This window comes from Peromyscus leucopus, chromosome 4 (assembly GCF_004664715.2).
Source record: "Peromyscus leucopus breed LL Stock chromosome 4, UCI_PerLeu_2.1, whole genome shotgun sequence".
Taxonomy (NCBI): domain Eukaryota; kingdom Metazoa; phylum Chordata; class Mammalia; order Rodentia; family Cricetidae; genus Peromyscus; species Peromyscus leucopus.
Window position 1 is genome coordinate 127,677,063 of NC_051066.1, and position 16,437 is coordinate 127,693,499.

Consider the following 16,437-nt stretch of genomic DNA (forward strand, 5'->3'; position numbering starts at 1 on the left):
CAGTCCCCCTCCCCGTGGGAGACAGTCCGGCCATCCCCCAGGTCACCCTTTGTGCACCCAGGGAGTCCTGCTGCTCTGTCACATGGGGAAGACTAACCTGGGACTGGACAGATGTTTGGCCATGGCCCCACGGTTAGCCGCTCTGCAGGGCCCAGGCCCTGGGATATAGAGCAGCTCAAAAGTCCCAGAATACAAGGTTCCAACCGAAGACCTGTACCACTTAGCTCTCCGCTGAGGTCCAGAAGTAAGACTGGCCTGTCCAGGGTCACCCAGAGTCACAGGTAAGGCCACCACTCTGGGCTGTTCTCCTCAAGTCCCTCTCCCTCCAAAAACTCAAGCTCCCAGTCCCCACTGTGTCCTGGTGACCTCCAGTCAGAGCTTTCTCTTGCTGGACCTCCTTCCCTCGGGAACTGAGCAGGGCTGGGGGGCGGGTGCTGGAAGCCCTCAGGGTGAGGGGCTCCATGCCTTCCGTCTGCCAGCCTTTTCCTTGAAGGCTCCTTCCTTTCCGGGGAAGAGCCCCCTCTCAGCTCTGGTCCTGCTCACTGGCCATCTCCTGTGGAGTCACCTGTGGAGGCGTCTGCAGGGTAAGTCTCAGGTGAGGCCTTCCTACGCTGACAGAGGTGAGCTGCTGACCTCCTGCGTACCAGATCTTGGGGGCAACAATGATTACATTTTGAAGGCCCTGTCCCAAGACCTCTCACACTGCTTCCACTGTGAACAGAGAAGAGTCTGAAGCCTCAGACCTTGAGAAACAAACGTTTGTGTTTATTAACCAAAGAGAAGTCTGAGCGGCAGGCTCCTAACCAGTCCCTTCTATAGTTCACCCACCTAGGCCAACTGCCAAAGACCAGGAAGAGCAGTAGACAGATCCCATCCTCTCAGCCTCCTCCCCAGAGTGAGTTCCCAGGAAGCCAGGGCCCATTCGGTAAGGAAGAGGAAGTCAGTAGAGGACAGAGAAGGAAGGAGGAAATGGAGCTTCGGGGCGACAGTCGGCTTGGCCAAGCACTTGGCTCCCAACTCAGTGGAGGGCAAGCACCCCAAATCCAGCCTCACCAGAGGAACCAGGCAGAAGCACACTGTGTCACAAACCTTGTTAGGGGTGGGGGAGGCCAAGGGCTACAGCAAGCCTCTGTAGGTCAGTCCTTGCTTGCCAGAGGATGCTGGTCTAGGACTAAGTCTTGGCCTCTACACCAAGTTCACCCAAGGGAGCTGCGTCTGGTCTGCCGGAAGGCAGCCAATGGATACAAGAAAGGACAAGGTGCCTCTTGACAATGTCCTTCCGGGAAGCCCGAGTCCAGGAGACCTAGCCCTCGGTAGCCGGAGGGTCACGTGCCTGCCGCAACCCATACAGCCACTTGATCACACGGGCATTGCGCTCAATCACAGACACCCCGTAGGGGACACGCTCCAGGACTCGCTCCTCCACGGTAGCTGAGCTGCGGTGCGAGCAGCCGCCTTCAGAGCTGCAAGGTCCAGCACTTGGCCCGGCTAGAGATACGATGTCCGAGCTGGCCCTTGCTAGGTGGGCTACCCCCAATCCTCGCGCTTCCTCTGGATCCAGGCCACAGAAGTTAAAAAAGCGCTCGAGGTCGGCTGCTGCCCTGGAAAAGCGCTCGCTCAGGTCCGACTTGGAGCGTTGCAGACCAGGGGGCCGGCCCGGGCTGGAGGTGGCAGTGGTACCAGGCGATGGACAGGGCCGAGCAGGTGAAGCAGGCAGTGGACGAACATCCACTCGGCGCACGGCAACCGTACTAGGTGGAGGACGAGGAGGGGTGGCTGGTGGGACCTTGTGGGTAGATCCTTCTGCCCGTCCAGGCGTTCGGCTGGCCTCAGCTGAGGACACAGGACTGTCACACAGGTTGATGAGACTGCTAAGGATGTCGAGGTCCAGTTGGGGCCGGCGGCCAGGACAGGGCAGGGCTCGGCGGCTGGGTGTGAGCACTGGCCCGCGAGAACCAGGGCTGAAGAGGGGCTGTCGGGCTAGCGGAGGCTGCACAGGCTCCTGGCGGGTGTTGGCCACATGGAGACTCTTGACGTACTTGGCCTTGTCAGCCTCCAGGCGTTCCACAGCACTCAGCTTCCGGGCTCCCCCATCCGCTGGCCTTGGTAGCAGGTAGCTGGGGACCTTGGTTCGCAGGCGAAAAGGGAGGACAGGAGCGGCGGGGGCTGCAGGGCTCAGCGTGTCCACAGGCATGGCGGTTACATACCCCGAGGGCAGAGGCGAGGAGACAGATAAAGGCACGAAGTTGGCAGCTGGAAGCCGGGCTCGGCTGCAAGCAAGGAAAAAAAGACGGGCTGAGCACGTTTAGACAAAGGCTCGCCTGGTCGCGAAGCCTGCGCTATTATAAGGTAAAGGACACGCCCCTTTCTCGCGAAGAGCCAATCATCAGACAGAATGTACTACGGGAAGGCCTGTGACCCCACCCACACCCTTTCCCTCCAATAATGGGCGGGGACCCGCCCAGCTGAGGGAGGGAGGAAAGAGGTTGAGAAGTCAGGTCCACTTTAAAGAGAGCAAAGCAGGCTCCAGGCTCCAGGCTCAGCCCCAGGGTCCTCTCAACAGCTCCATTTAAGGTTGGGGAAACTGAAGCTCAGGGAGGCAATGAACTTGCTTAAGCCTTCGCTTGCTCTCAAGATAGGGATACTAGTGTTGGGGTAGTTGGGATTGAAGGACCGCCATCCACATCCCACCTGAACTGCCCAGAGGAGCCAGATACCACCAACATCCCACAACCAGCCCAGGCAGGAAGCTGCGCAGTGCCAACCACCTGCCTGGACATGCCAGGCCCACAAAGGGCACAAAAGCAGAGGCTGCAGGGGAGGAGCAGAAAGAAACCCCACACCTCCACCCTAGTGGAGCCCAGACGAGGGTAGCTTCCAGGATATGGCTCCAAGGCCAAGACAGGAGTAAGCACCAGTCCCAAGCTATGCTTATTGCTAGGAACTGTCAAGGTCACAGCCCGAGGCTGTGACGCTGACCAACCACCATGACAGTGCTCCTGGGCTGTAAGGCCCATGCCTGGGTGCTCCAGTGTCCCCATAGTTGTCCAACAGTCAGATGTCAGATCATCGCAGGCATCAGAAAGTGCCACAGCTCTCCCCCACCACTCCAGCCCCTCAGATATGCAGCAATGTCAAACCTTCTTGTCTGGAAAGAGGAGGAGGGGGCTTAGCCTGGGGGCTACTGACACTTGCATGTCAGGTCACCCAGCACCACTAGCTCCTGAATCACAGCAGCCATGCTTCAAGTGCTCCATGGCTGCAGGTGGCAGGTGACTCCTAACCAGACAGCACTAACACAGAGCATGCCCAAACACCGTGAAAGCCTCACTGAGACATCCAGATGTCCCAGGACAGGGATTCCCCACCGCCAGCCAGACACTCAAAGCCACATACTCTTCTACCGCCTGTAACAGCCTGGAGGCCACTGTCACCATTTCGCAGCAGGGAAAACTGAGACTCTGAGAAGGGGCTTCCCTAGATCCCAGAGGAGATTTAAAAGGCAATTTGAGCACACTTGCCCTGCACCACTTCTCCACAGACTACACACACACACACACACACACCCTGCTTCTTTTCTCATTATTTTCATGGGTGCCATATAACTTACTGTAGGTATAGGTCTTTCATTCTTTGCTGTCCCCTACTCCCTAAAATAACAGCTCCACGAGGGCAGAAATTTCGGCTGCTTTTTTTACTGTGTTTCGGCTTCATGTCGTGGCTCTCAATACATGCTAGATATTCCACAAGTGTGTCCTGAACTGAAATGCCTAGGGGGTCAGCTGAGAACCAGCACACCAGTGAACTAGAGCCCCCCCCCCACTGCAGGCAGGTGGGTCCAAGGTAAAGAAGGGGTGTAGTGTTCCCAGGCCTGGCAATCCAGAGGGGCAGGTGCTCTCTAGATTTTTAACTGTGAGCAAATTCCATCACCATTTTTAAAGACTACGTGTACTAGACAAGCATAGCATGTCTGCAGGTATATCTGCACCTCCGTGTGCCTTCCCCAGTCCCCATGGAAACCTGAGCACATCGGTGGTGTGGGGGCTGGGGAGAGAGCTGCTCCCAAGGCTCAAAGGCCAGGTAGGCAGGAAAGGAAGGCTGGTTCCATGCAAGGAGATACCCCCCCAGGTGACCTTGGGCAGGGAAGGAAGGTCTGGCCAGCAGAGCTGCTACATACAGAGCCTTGTCTAGGAAGCCAGACTCTGCCCCACCTCCCTCACCCCCACATCTGCTCTGCCACCCAAACCAGTCCAACCCGTTGGTGGTGGCTGAGGCAGTTCCCTCCCAACCATTACCTAGGAAAGAGGAAGGAGGTCAGAGGAGCAGGGCCAGGGCAGAAGCTCCCTCCTCTCCCCCGCCCCCGCCCACCACCACCAACCACCTTGCTTCTATACCCACCACCTAAGCCTAGATAAAGATGGGACAGATGCGTGTTCCCAAGCCTGGCCTGGGAACCACCCGGGTCCCCACTCTCCCATCAGCCGCTGCCATACACCTTGCACAAGAGGCAGCTCTTAACAGACTGTTCCCTTATCTGCTAAAGGCAGTTAAAAATACACCTCCCTGCGCCTTCAGGTCACCGCTGGAAAGATCAAACGGGTTCGCAGCACCTGGGAAATGGGCAGCGCTCCATAAACCAGGCTTGTCATATACTGAGGCTCTGACTGTGGAGGGAGCAGACCCGCCCCCTCCGAGGGTCTCTAAGCCCGATCCAAAAGGGCTAATCTAGGCCCCAGCAGGGACAAAGGGGACATCTGGTATGGGCTGATCACAATGAGCCAGCAGACCGGCACCAACTCACGTCACAGGGGCCCCTCCAAGAGGAAGCCTAGGTCCGGGTCGCCAAGTGGGATTTAACGTCTCCTCTGGGGACTCTTCTCACCATAGGCTTTCAAATGCTGCCGCAAATGGCCCTAAATGCACCAACCTTGAGCCTTTCTGGTCATTATTCCAGGGCCATAGCCCAACTTCGTCCCTCCCTTCAGGCTCCCAAAGAATGGATCAGGACGCCAGCAAGGCCCCAGTTTGGTTTCGGCTCTTCCTCATTTGGAAGAAATCCTGCAGATTCAGGCGGCAAGCCTTGAAGCGAGCAAAAGCTGTGTGCCCCGCATGCTCTGCTGTCCCTCTCTGAGCAGAAGTTGGCCCACGTCTGTGTCGACCGCGGGGACTGAAGGCATAATCCCTGCTGCGCTCCCCGCTGCCCAGCGCCGCAACATACCTGGCCGCGCAAGCCGCCTCCTGCCAGCAGCCTGCGCGCCTCCCGCCCACCTGGCTCAGGTAGCCGGTGTTTGCGCAACTTCCGGGGCCTGGCAGGTGAACCCGCCGGCCCGGAGTGTTCCAGGAGAGGGAAGAAGGGCCCGGCAGCGACCGCAATGGTTGACTGACAGCCGCGTGCGGGAACCTGGCCGGAGCCGCGCCCCAAGGCTCACCCCGCCGGGCTCTTCTCCGAGCTGGCGCCTGCACAGCCGGCAGCACGTCAGGCAGAGCTGCGCGGGATTCTAGTTGACGTTCACGGCCAGGCACGGGAAAGTGCTCTTCCTGAACATTTAATCTTTCCGTGATTAAACGGGGCGCAGTGAGCATCAGTGCGGTCCGGGCAGCCTTCCTATGAGGCAACTCCATTGTCATCCAAGTTGACTAATAGAAACCCCAGACAGTCCAGGCTGAGTCACTTGCCCAAAATCAACAGGGGGAGTCCAACCTGGGCACTTTCCCTCCCACCACTCCTTAATGCCACCCTTTCCTCCTGTGTGCCAGCGGGTGGCTGGGCCTCAGTCCCATGAATGAGAAGAGTGGGACCTTGGGAGAGGGCCTATTGTGAGCGCTCAAGGCTTGAGGTTGCTGGCTACAGCCTTGTGCCAGCTTGAAGGATCAAGAGGGACAGCCACAGCAGAGTGGCGTGACATGGCCCATTTAACCCTTGAACAGCAGGACCACCAGGAGGGGGGGCCATCTGAAACCCATATTTCACAGAGGAGGCTGCAACCCTCAGGGGGAAACCCTGGGAGGGCTCCACCTGTCCCCTCTGCCAGTCCAAGGCTTCTGTCACTCTCCAGGGTATTGTGAGGTCCATGGGAAGGAGATGCCCACCAGACCTCAGACCCCAGCCCTGGCAGAGCACTCCTGTACCCAGGTGGAGGCTGGGATGGGGCTGGGATGGGGCAGGAGGAGACAGGAAATGGTTCCTGTCCACTTTCCTTCCCTCTGAACGTGGAAGCCCCCTCTAGCCCTGAATATTACAAGACCGGGGGACAAGTCGCCCACTGTGGCCTGCCAGCTCACTGCCTGGCCTGGCCGAGATAACAAAGGAACAGGCTTACAGCTGGCCTTGGGCACTAACAGTGGAAACTACAAAGACAGACCCACTTGTCAAGGAGAAGCCCTGGTCATTCCTGCATATTTCTTTGGCAGCAGACACTGTTTGATGCTTTTTGGTGGTGGTGGTGGAGGAGGAGGAGGAGGACAGGTGTTTGTTTTAAACAGGGTCTTGCAGGATAGTCCAGATCAGTCTGGAACTCTCTATCCTCCTGCCTCAGCCATCCTTCGGGGATTACATTGATGCACTGCCATGCCTAGCCCAAATTATGTAAACTTGTTCCATTCTTATACCTATCTGTGAGGTAGATACTGCTACTGTGTCCATTCTACAGATGGGAAAACTAAGGCACAGAGAAGTGAAGCTACCTGCCTGAGATCACACAGTCAGCAAATGACAGAACCAGGATTTGAACCCAGGCTTGGATCTAGTAGAGAGAGACAAGAGACAGACTGTGCCTCCTGGGAAATTCCATAAGACCCCTCCGCCACCTTGCCTGGGCTCCATAAGCATCTGCCACCTATGGAAACACATCCAGGCTGTGTTTGGGGCTGCAGCTTCCTCAACTATAACGTGAGATAATTAATAACGGCTGCGTTTTCCTAGCAGATTCACACTTTACTACCGCTCTGCTTGACCCTTCTGCACTCCCAGGGATAAATTCCGGCCTCCTTCGTGGCCCTCGTCTTTGCCCAACTTTACCACCTCATCCACACTGTCATTCCTGGACCAACCACAAAACCCTCCAGGTTAATCCTCTACAAAGGTCTTTCCCACCCCAGGGCCTTGGCACCAGCTGCTCTCTGTCCAGAACCTCTTCCCTCATGAGCTTCAAGCCGCATTCAAATGTCCTCTCCCGTGAGAGCCTCGTGGGCCTTCATGCACCTTTTGTTCCCCTTAAAGCACCTTTGCTGATCTTGCCGTTCCCTGGTGCTCGCTCACTTCTCATTTGTTTCCTAGCCGTCCGCTGGGCTGAGCCCACCACCCTGCTGTGTTTTCCTCGCTGACCAAGAGGCAGAAGAAGGCCCGGGCCAGCATCAAGCCATACTCGTCAAACACATACAGCTTTTTTCTGTGTGTCAATCACACTACAATTTCCAAAGGAAGGAAAGAGAAGGAGGGGAGGGAGGAGGAAGGGAGGCACATGGAAAGGAAGGAGTGTAAAAACACCCATGTCCCTAGCACACCTCCCTCGGAGGAGCTTTTGACAAGATCTTGGTGATCAGCTGACACACTGGTCACTCCCCCTTGTAATTAATAATTAACTGGCTGGGGGTGGGGGGGACCAGGGTCCCTGAGTGCCAAGTCTCCCCTAGGCCACCACGTTACTGCTGCCCCTTCCACACTCACTCCTCCGCCAGCCCCCCATCACCCTGTTCCAGCTTGGCCACTTCCAGCCAAGCCTTGTTCTTCCTCCAAAGATGCAGAGTCAGAATCTCCAGGGCTCTGGCTCACCCCACCCACACCTCCACTGCAGGGAACTTCTCCATACCTCAGTTTCCCCCACTATAAAACAGGCCCAAGGCACAACACTGCCATCAAAGTGAAAGCTGTGAGGACAGAGACGCAGACTTTCCAAGGCCCAGCTCTGGGGGAGGCCTCCACCCCCATGCTGCAAGGACAAGAGCGGCAGTGTGGTGACAGCTAAAAGTCCAGTCACTCAGAGAAGGAAAGGAAGCTGGCCATGGTGGCACACACCTTAATCTCAGCACTCAGGAGGTTGAGGCAGGAGGGTCGTGAGTTCAAAGCCAGCCTAGCTGTCCCCACCACATACACATACGAAAAAGCTATCTAGAAAGACAATGGATGTAAAGAAATAGGCTCCACATCTCTGGACCATTAAAGAAATGCCAATCAAAATCACAACAATACACAGTGTTAGAACAGGTCCTATCCAAAACACACACTATTAAGATATTAAGTGTTATGTTCATAGCAGCACTATTTGTAATAGCCAGAACCTGGAAACAACCTAGATGCCCATCAACTGAAGAATGGATTAAGAATATGTGGTACAAATACACAATGGAGTACTACTCAGCAGAGAAAAACAATGAAAGCATGAAATTTGCAGGCAAATGGATGGAACTAGAAAATATCATCCTGAGTGAGGTAACCCAAATCCAGAAGGACAAACATGGTATGTACTCACTCATAAGTGGATACTAGATATAAAGCAAAGAACAATCAGACTGCAACCCACAGAACCAGGGAGGCGACATAGCAGGGGGGACCCTAGGATGACTGTGGCTTATAATAAGTTTTGGTTTTACCCAATCACTGGGCAAGCTTTAGTGAAACATTTCACTATTAGGATAAGAATTTGTACTGTACCAAGCTGATAATAGAAAAATAAATTAAAAAATTAAAAATACAGAGAAACCATGTCTTGAAAAAACAAAATAATAATAATAAAATAAAATAAATAAAAAATAAAAAGATATTAAGTGTTGGGCAGGATGCGTGGCTTTAGAACCCTGTGTACAACTGATAGTGAAAACCACACAAGACAGACAGCTCCTTACAGGTTTAAGCAGTGAAAGAACAGAGCAGCTCCTGGAAATCACACTTCCAAACACTCATCTTAAAGGATCTGGAGTGTGCACACCAGCACAATCCCTCCCACTAAATCCCCAGCAGCATTAGTCACCACAGTCAAAAAGGTGGGCGCAACCCAAGTGCCCATCAATGAATGAATGAATGGGTCAGGAAACATAAATCCACGTCCAACAGATTATCCAGCCTTTCAGAGGGAAGGGCACTGACGCACTACATGAATGGAACTTGAAGACATCAGGCTACGTGCAATAAGCTGAATGCAGCGGGGCAGATACTGCACGCTTCTGTGTATAAAGCTAGTCGAAACACTAGCAACAGAGTGTGGTTGCCAGGCTGAGTTTGAGGGTGGGAAATGACTGAGTATTGGGCATGGAGTTTCTATACACTTCAAAGTGGTTAAGATGAGCCCAGATAGAAGGCTTGGGGTAAAAGTGCTTGCCGTACAAGCCTGGCGATCTGGGTTCAATCCCCCGACCCCACAGTGGAAGGCAAGAACTGACTATGTGTCCTCTGACTTTCATACGCCTGCTGTAGCAATTCATGGAATAAAAGCAGTGAGCCCCTCACTTCCTAGAGTGGGGGAAACCACAGCTCAGACTGCTAGAGTGCTCAGCATGAGGCAAGTGGTCTGAGCCAAGCAGCAGGGTGTCCACTCTTTCCCTTGTATCTGTCTTCCTAGTAGAAGGCAGATTTCTAGGGCTGATGGGTTTTAGGACATTCTGCACCACCCCATCTGCTTCTCCGCCCTTTCAAAGGAAACCTGGCTTAGGCTCGGTAGACAGAGAGGCCTTGGGCTGTTGCAGAGGAGGATCAAGAAGGCTCCAGGCAATGGAGAAGAGCCAGCCAGCTGTCCAGGTCAGAGACACCAACTGGGCATTCTCCAGGGCAGGCCAGGTTCCAAGCTATTTCTGGAGTTTTCTCCAGGATCGTGCCCTGACCTGTCTAGGAGTCAGCCTTGCTCAGAGTAGCTCTGCATGAACCTCAGGGAGGGAGTTATGAGTGGGCCACCATGGGAGGGGCGTGGGTGTGGATGCCTAGGGCAGTGAGCGTCTACACGGACACATCCCCCTTCATATACGCTCCTCCACTAATTCAAACTTTGGGGACTCAGTTTGCACCCTGACAAAATGGGAGCAAAGGCAGATTTACAACGGAGGAGGGAAGGGGAGAGGCTGGGAAGGGGAGGCCTGAGTTAGACCTATGGCCACACCCACTTCCTGTCCTACAGGACCCTGTCTAGGCCTGAGCTCACACACGCAGTGATTTATCCCAGCTCAGAATGCGAAGAAACGTGCCCAAAGTCACACAGCCAGTGACAAATCACAGGCAGAGCCGTGACCTCATAACTTTCTGTAGATGTAATCACGATGTCGTCTTAGTGGCTTCTCCATTAGCTGACCCACGGCCGGCCGAAGCTTGGGACTGCAAAGCACATCATGATATGGGTGTCATTTCCACCCAGTCCCTTTGCTCAGCAACCCACGTTCCTCTGGGTGCCACATCAGTACCTAAGGAGTTTCTGATTATTTCCCATCAGCCCCTCTACTGATGCCCACTATATGCATCTGTCCAGTTCCTGCTTGCTTCAAGCCACGGCAGCATTACAGCGTCTGTCATTCTGCCTAAAAATGAGGTAGCTGGATGGGGGGTCGGGGGCGGGGTGGTACTCACATCAGGATGCCTATGCTTGCCAGAGTCTGCCAGAGCTCACACCACCCTACCCGCTCCACCCCCAGCACAGCACACAGCAAATGGCCAACAGATGTTGGCTTTGATCATCTTGATTCTGGAAGTTTCAGGCACCCTGACATGTTGCTGCTCCCCTGTTAAGCATCTCACTTGCCTGACGCAGTCCAGTGGGGAAGAGAATAAACTGCCTAATAAGATGCCGCCGGGAAAAACAAGGCACACGGGCCGCAGGAAGCCGGACGGACGAGGCAGTAAGAACAAATGAGGCAGGAGTGTGAGCTCAGCTGGCAGAGTGCTCGCTTAGCGCACACCAAGCCCTGGGTTCCATCCTAAAAATGGCCTAAAACTGGTGCGGTGGTGACGCGTGCTTGTCATCAGAGGAGACAGATTCAGGGTGATGGGTTCAAGACCAGCCTCATATACACAGTAAGATTGAGTCCAGCTTGGGCCACACAAGACCCTGAGGGGAAGTGGAGGGGGCGGGGACGACACGGGGGGGGGGGGGGAACAGGCAGGCAATCGCAGACTCCTCCGCCCCCCAGAGCGAGAATGAAGTTTGGGGAATGAGCTGTTCCGCTCAGAAGAGATTTTCCATCAAATCCGGCTCTTCCCTGTGTCCAGGACTGGAAGACTCCTGCATATTTAAGTCTGTGACTTTGAGCAATGGGCTCAACTTCTCAGAACCTCAGTGTCCCCACCTATGAAAAGAGGCCAACAACAGCAACCTGAGGATGGGGCACAGTTCACCCTAAATTAGACGCTCCACTTGGGAGGGCCTGACCCAGCACCCGACTCTAAAGTCCAGTGACTAGCAACTCTGGCTTAGAGGCTGACCCACCCACCCCCAACACCCAACACACACACACACACACACACACACCACACCACCCCCAACACACACACACACACACACACACACACACACACACACACACACACACACACACACACCTCACAGGAGCAGACTTCCAAGGGGCCCACATGACTTAGGGCCTTTGGATCTGCTGTCCTCGGAATCTAGCCTGCCCCCAGGGGGGCCCTCTCAGAGGGCAGCCCTGACTGGGATTTCCGGACCATTTAGGCAGAAAAGTTGCCAAATGAGTCCCTGGGGAAGGGAAGGCCATATGTCCTAAAGAGGAACTCCTAAGACAGGTAGGGCAGAGGTAGCCTAACCCTGGGATCCCCTGAGCCACAGCCTCCCAATAAGCCCCGGAGAGTGACCAGCAGGGGCACTCTGAACCTCTCAAGGCAGATCTGCCTGGAGTGGAGGCTGCAGGGTGGACAGGGGAACAGCCTGGACCCTCCGGGGGACCCCTGGGCTGGACACTAGACCTGAACCCTCTGTCGGCCCTCTGTGCTGGAACGCTTGCCTGGGATGGTGCGTGGACTCCCGTGGGCCCCCGTCACCCCCATGCTTACCGGCAGCCAGTGTCTGGAGGGTCCCCGCTTCTCGCGGGCTGCCGAGGCTGACAGCTGGAGCGCTGGGTCCCAGCAGCTCTGAGGCGGCTGTCGCGTGTTGAGAGTGGCGAGCTCTCCCGAGAGGGAGGCCGTGGCTGTCCCACGATCCTGCTGGGCGAAGGTCCCCAGAGCCCGGAGGAAAGGGAAGTGAGCGCGCCGTCCCCGTCGCCGCAATGGTTCGCCCCGGACTTCCTGATTGGCCCATCGCTTCCGTTCGAACGGCGCGCCACCCGGGTTGCCAGGCAACCTCAGGAGCGGCAGATGGTGGGGCGAGGGGGGTTGGGGGGGCACGGGCCCACGGTGGCCGCCAGGAGCCCAGCTGGCCGCTCGTCCTTCCGACTGCCCCGGCCCCTGGCGGCCAATGCGTTCCCTCTCGTCTCCTCCTCTTCCAGCTGGGATTTCCGCGGTCCCCAGCTGCAGGAGTTGCTAGTCCCAGATTTGTTTGGTTTTGCACAGGCCCTAGTCCCAACATTTTCTTTCTTTTTTCTTTCTTTCTTTCTTTCTTTCTTTCTTTCTTTCTTTCTTTCTTTCTTTCTTTCTTTCTTTCTTTCTTTCTTTCTTTCTTTCTTTCTTTCTTTCTTTCTTTCTTTCTTTCTTCTTTCTTTCTTTCTTTCTTTCTTTCTTTCTTTCTTTCTTTCTTTCTTTCTTTCTTTTTTTTTTTTTTTTGAAGGTCCTTGACATATAACTAGCCCAGGCTGGCCTCTCTTTACACTTTTTTCTTTGGAGACAGGGTCTTACGGAGTTGCCCAGGCTGACCCTCAAACTTGTTATCCCCCTGCCTCAGCCTACCGACCAGTTGGTATTACTTGCCCAGCCACCAAGCTGGGCCCTACTCCCAACTCTGCAGCTACCTCTCTGTGTGATTTCCCATGAGCCCCTCTCCCTCTCCATTCCCCTACTGCAATGGTAGTTCAGTTAGTTTTCAAACATGCAAACCAGTAGTTCCCACAATGCTTATCAAAATCAGGTCAATTATAGTTATAATATCCATCCTGGGAAGAAGCAAAATTGAGCTTTCTACATAATTCTTGTCAGGACTCATGACATAACTGAGGTACTGACCTTCAATTATCTCCACTTTCTGGTTAGGAATATTGTGCAGTAACTTAAATGATATAATTAAATAACATTTAAAAATAATGAAGAAATGCTAAGGAAGTGTTGCAGGGCTTTTTAATTTATTTATTTTTAATTTTATATGCATTGGTGTCTTGCCTGCATGTATGTCTATATGATGACGTTGGGGTCCCCTGGAACTGGAGTTACAGACAGTTATGAGCAGCCATGTGGGTGCTGGGAATTGAACCCAGGTCCTCTGGAAGAGCAGCCAGTGCTCTTGACCACTGAGCCATCTCTCCAGCCCCATTGTGTTGTGTTTTAAACATATGTTTCAAAGCACTCCTTACAGCACAAATAGATAGTAAATACATAACCATACTATTCATACAATAAACATATCCTATTTACAGTAACAGCAGCTAACTTCTCTTTTACATTTAAATATGATGCTTGTATTCATTCTTTGAGAATGTCATACACACACACATACATACACACATACATACATACACACATACATACACACATACATACACACATACATACACACACATACATACATACATACATACATACACACATACATACATACACACACATACATACATACACACATACATACAATGTATTTTGATCTTACCCCACTCTCCTCCGCCAACTCCTCTTCCATCCATCCTCATCTCTCCTTCCTTTCCTTTTGTTTTTTTATGACCCACCAAGTCCAATCTGCTGCCCATCTATCTATTCATGGGTGTAGGTCTACACACTATACACTGGACCATGATTAAACCACCAAGGACTGCAGCCTTTTGAAAAAAACAAACAAACTGATTTTTCTTCCCCCAGAAGCCATCAACTGTCAAAAGCTCCTCAGCTGGGGGTGGGGCTCCTAAGCCCCTCCCTGCTCTGTGCTGAACTATTAACTGGTTCGATCTGGTGCAGGCAACCCAGCTGCTGTGCGTTCACAAGCGCAGTGATCCTGTAGTGTCCAGAAGAAGCCTTTCTGCCCTCTTACAGTCTTTCCGCCCCCTCTTCCTTGATTTGACACAGACCTCACGTTTGTGCTTGAACACTCCACAGACACCTCCTCTCTGCCCTTCAGCTGGCTGTGAATTTCTACCGCCATCCACTACACAAAGAAGCTTCCCTGATGAGGCCTGAAGGCTTCACTGATTTTATAGGTATAGAGATACGAATTTAGAGGGCAGTTAGCTAGTATGTTCATTTAACAAAATAATAGCAGTAGGTTCACCCTGGGGCTGGTGAGCTCGCCGGCCATGGGTTTTGGGCCAGTTTTGCAATGCCAAGCATATGTATCCTTCTGTGGAGCAGGCCTTAAATCCAACCAGAAAGCTGTTGGCTACCCCCATAGCATCTGTACCACTACCACACCCACACCATGCAGGTCACTGTTGTAGCTCAGAGGATTCATGTCTGGGTAAGACTACGGATGTCTTTTCTCTTCCAGCAGCCTATACTGCACCTTCTTCTGGTGCTGTGAAAGCTAGCTTGTAGGGAGGGCGCTTCCTAGCAGTAACTCTAACTTAATTTCTTAGTTATGCTTTTGTGAATTTTACAAATTTCCAACTCTTGAACTGTCAGAGGAAATTTTTTTTTAAAACTTTTGTTTGTGTGTATGTCTGTGTGGTGAATTCATACATGTGTGTTTAGTGCATACACCCATATGTGTACACAGACCAGAAGCGAAATTTGGATGTCCTGCTCTCTCTCTCTCTCTCTCTCTTTCTCTCTCTGACAGGGGCTCTCTATGTAGTCCATAGTCCAGGAGCTTGCTATGTAGACCAGGCTAGCCTCAAACTCAAAGAAAACTGTAAACTCCTAACTCTGCCTCTCATTTAATTCTCTTTTATTTTTAATTTGTGTTTTTACATTTGTTTACATGAGTGTGTGCATGAGCACATGCCACCACGCACATGTGGAGGGCAGAAGACAACTTGTGAAAATCAGTTCTCTTCCACCTTGTAGGTTCCAGGGATCTAGGTCTGGCTCTCAGGCTCAGGTCTAAGTCTGGTCTTCTCACTGGCCCTCTCCATCTCTTCTCTTATTGAAACTGGGGCTCAGCTGGTGGCCAGGAAGTGCCATTGAGTCTCTGTTCTCTGCCCTGCCACAGCCTGGGGTCACAGGTATATAGTCACACATAGCTTATGTGAGTTCTGGAGATTTGAAATCAGCTACTCACACTCACACAGTGAGCACCCTTGCCCTCTGAGGGATCTCCCCAGCTCAAGAAAAAATTGTTTAAGGTGCTAGAATAAAATACCTTGAATTAATTGTAGTTCTCAGTTAATGTTTATATCTGCACTGGTCTCTTTGCAGCTGGCCTCTGTTGCATTCCAACTGCTGACATCGAGTCATTGATGGGTGGAGCGCTTGCTGTGTTTATGCCCAAGACAGGCAGAGGAGGGTTAATAATACATCAAGCAATTCAGAAGAGACTTCTGTCAGCAAGGCACAGGGAAGCCTAAGGCTATGTTAACACTCAACATGCCAATTTCATCTGGTCTTGGAAGCTAATCAGGGTCAGGCCTGGCTAATACTCAGTTGGGAGGATGGTCAGGGGATGCTGTATGCTACAAAGATAGATCCAAGGCTTCCAACTGCTCATGGGAAATGTAAACAAACTGCACTGTCTTTTCCATCTAAAGGTTAAATCAGACAAAACTCCATTTAAAAAGTTGTAAAGAAGCCACATGGCAGAAATTCAAATTCCTCCAAAATCAGCACTTCTTGAAATCAAAATAGTTGTTCTCAAGTTTCATTTCTGCCTAGAAACTGCTCTGTTCCATATGAGTCAGTCACAAAAGAGCATGAGGCCAAGCTCTAAACACTGGGAGAGGCATGAGACCCCTCTTTGTTGGCAATAAAGACCCAGTGGACCCACAGTGGGCATGCTTGCTGGCATATCTGCATCACTGGGCAAGAGCAGTGCCCCATCCCCAGAGGTAAAACTTTCTGTCTTGCCGAAATACTTTGGATCACGAGGTCATTTTCTTGAGATGCCAGGTCCATTTCTTATAACCTGGTGTCCAATGTGAGGGCTCTCTCCATGGCCAAGGGTCTTGCGGACTGATTCCCATACTGGGAGGTTCATCCTGCTGCCTCTTGGCAGTGGCCCTGGGTGTGGAGACACTCTCGGCTCCAGAACTAACAGAAACCTAAAAATCAAAAGTAGATCAGCAATTTGGAGACAGGCCCACAGAGAGCACCACGGCAACCAGGCTGCTTCATGTACGAACCAAGGCAGGAAGGAGGCTTGGACTGTCAAGTACCACCTTGGTGGCTGGAGGTTTGGGGGGCGGGGGAACAATGTGACTAAAGTGGCAGTCATAAGGTCA

General features: G+C 52.7%; 1 protein-coding gene across 5 annotated transcripts; it reads right to left on the minus strand.

The window, feature by feature from the left end:
- Positions 1-744: 744 nt before the first annotated feature.
- Fam110a (family with sequence similarity 110 member A) lies at positions 745-12,209 on the minus strand. Of its 5 annotated transcripts, XM_037205292.1 has the most exons (3): positions 4,611-4,898; positions 3,611-3,761; positions 745-2,270 (listed from the first exon to the last, which is right to left on the minus strand). In XM_037205292.1, exons 2-3 carry the CDS (start codon positions 3,712-3,714, stop codon positions 1,304-1,306), a joined length of 1,071 nt encoding a protein of 356 aa, XP_037061187.1. In that variant the 5' UTR covers positions 3,715-3,761; positions 4,611-4,898; the 3' UTR covers positions 745-1,303. The 5 variants fall into 5 exon arrangements, with proteins under 5 accessions (XP_037061187.1, XP_028743287.1, XP_037061186.1 ...); XM_028887454.2 differs by lacking the exons at positions 3,611-3,761; positions 4,611-4,898 and adding an exon at positions 11,984-12,209; XM_037205291.1 differs by lacking the exons at positions 3,611-3,761; positions 4,611-4,898 and adding an exon at positions 5,219-6,211.
- Positions 12,210-16,437: the final 4,228 nt, after the last annotated feature.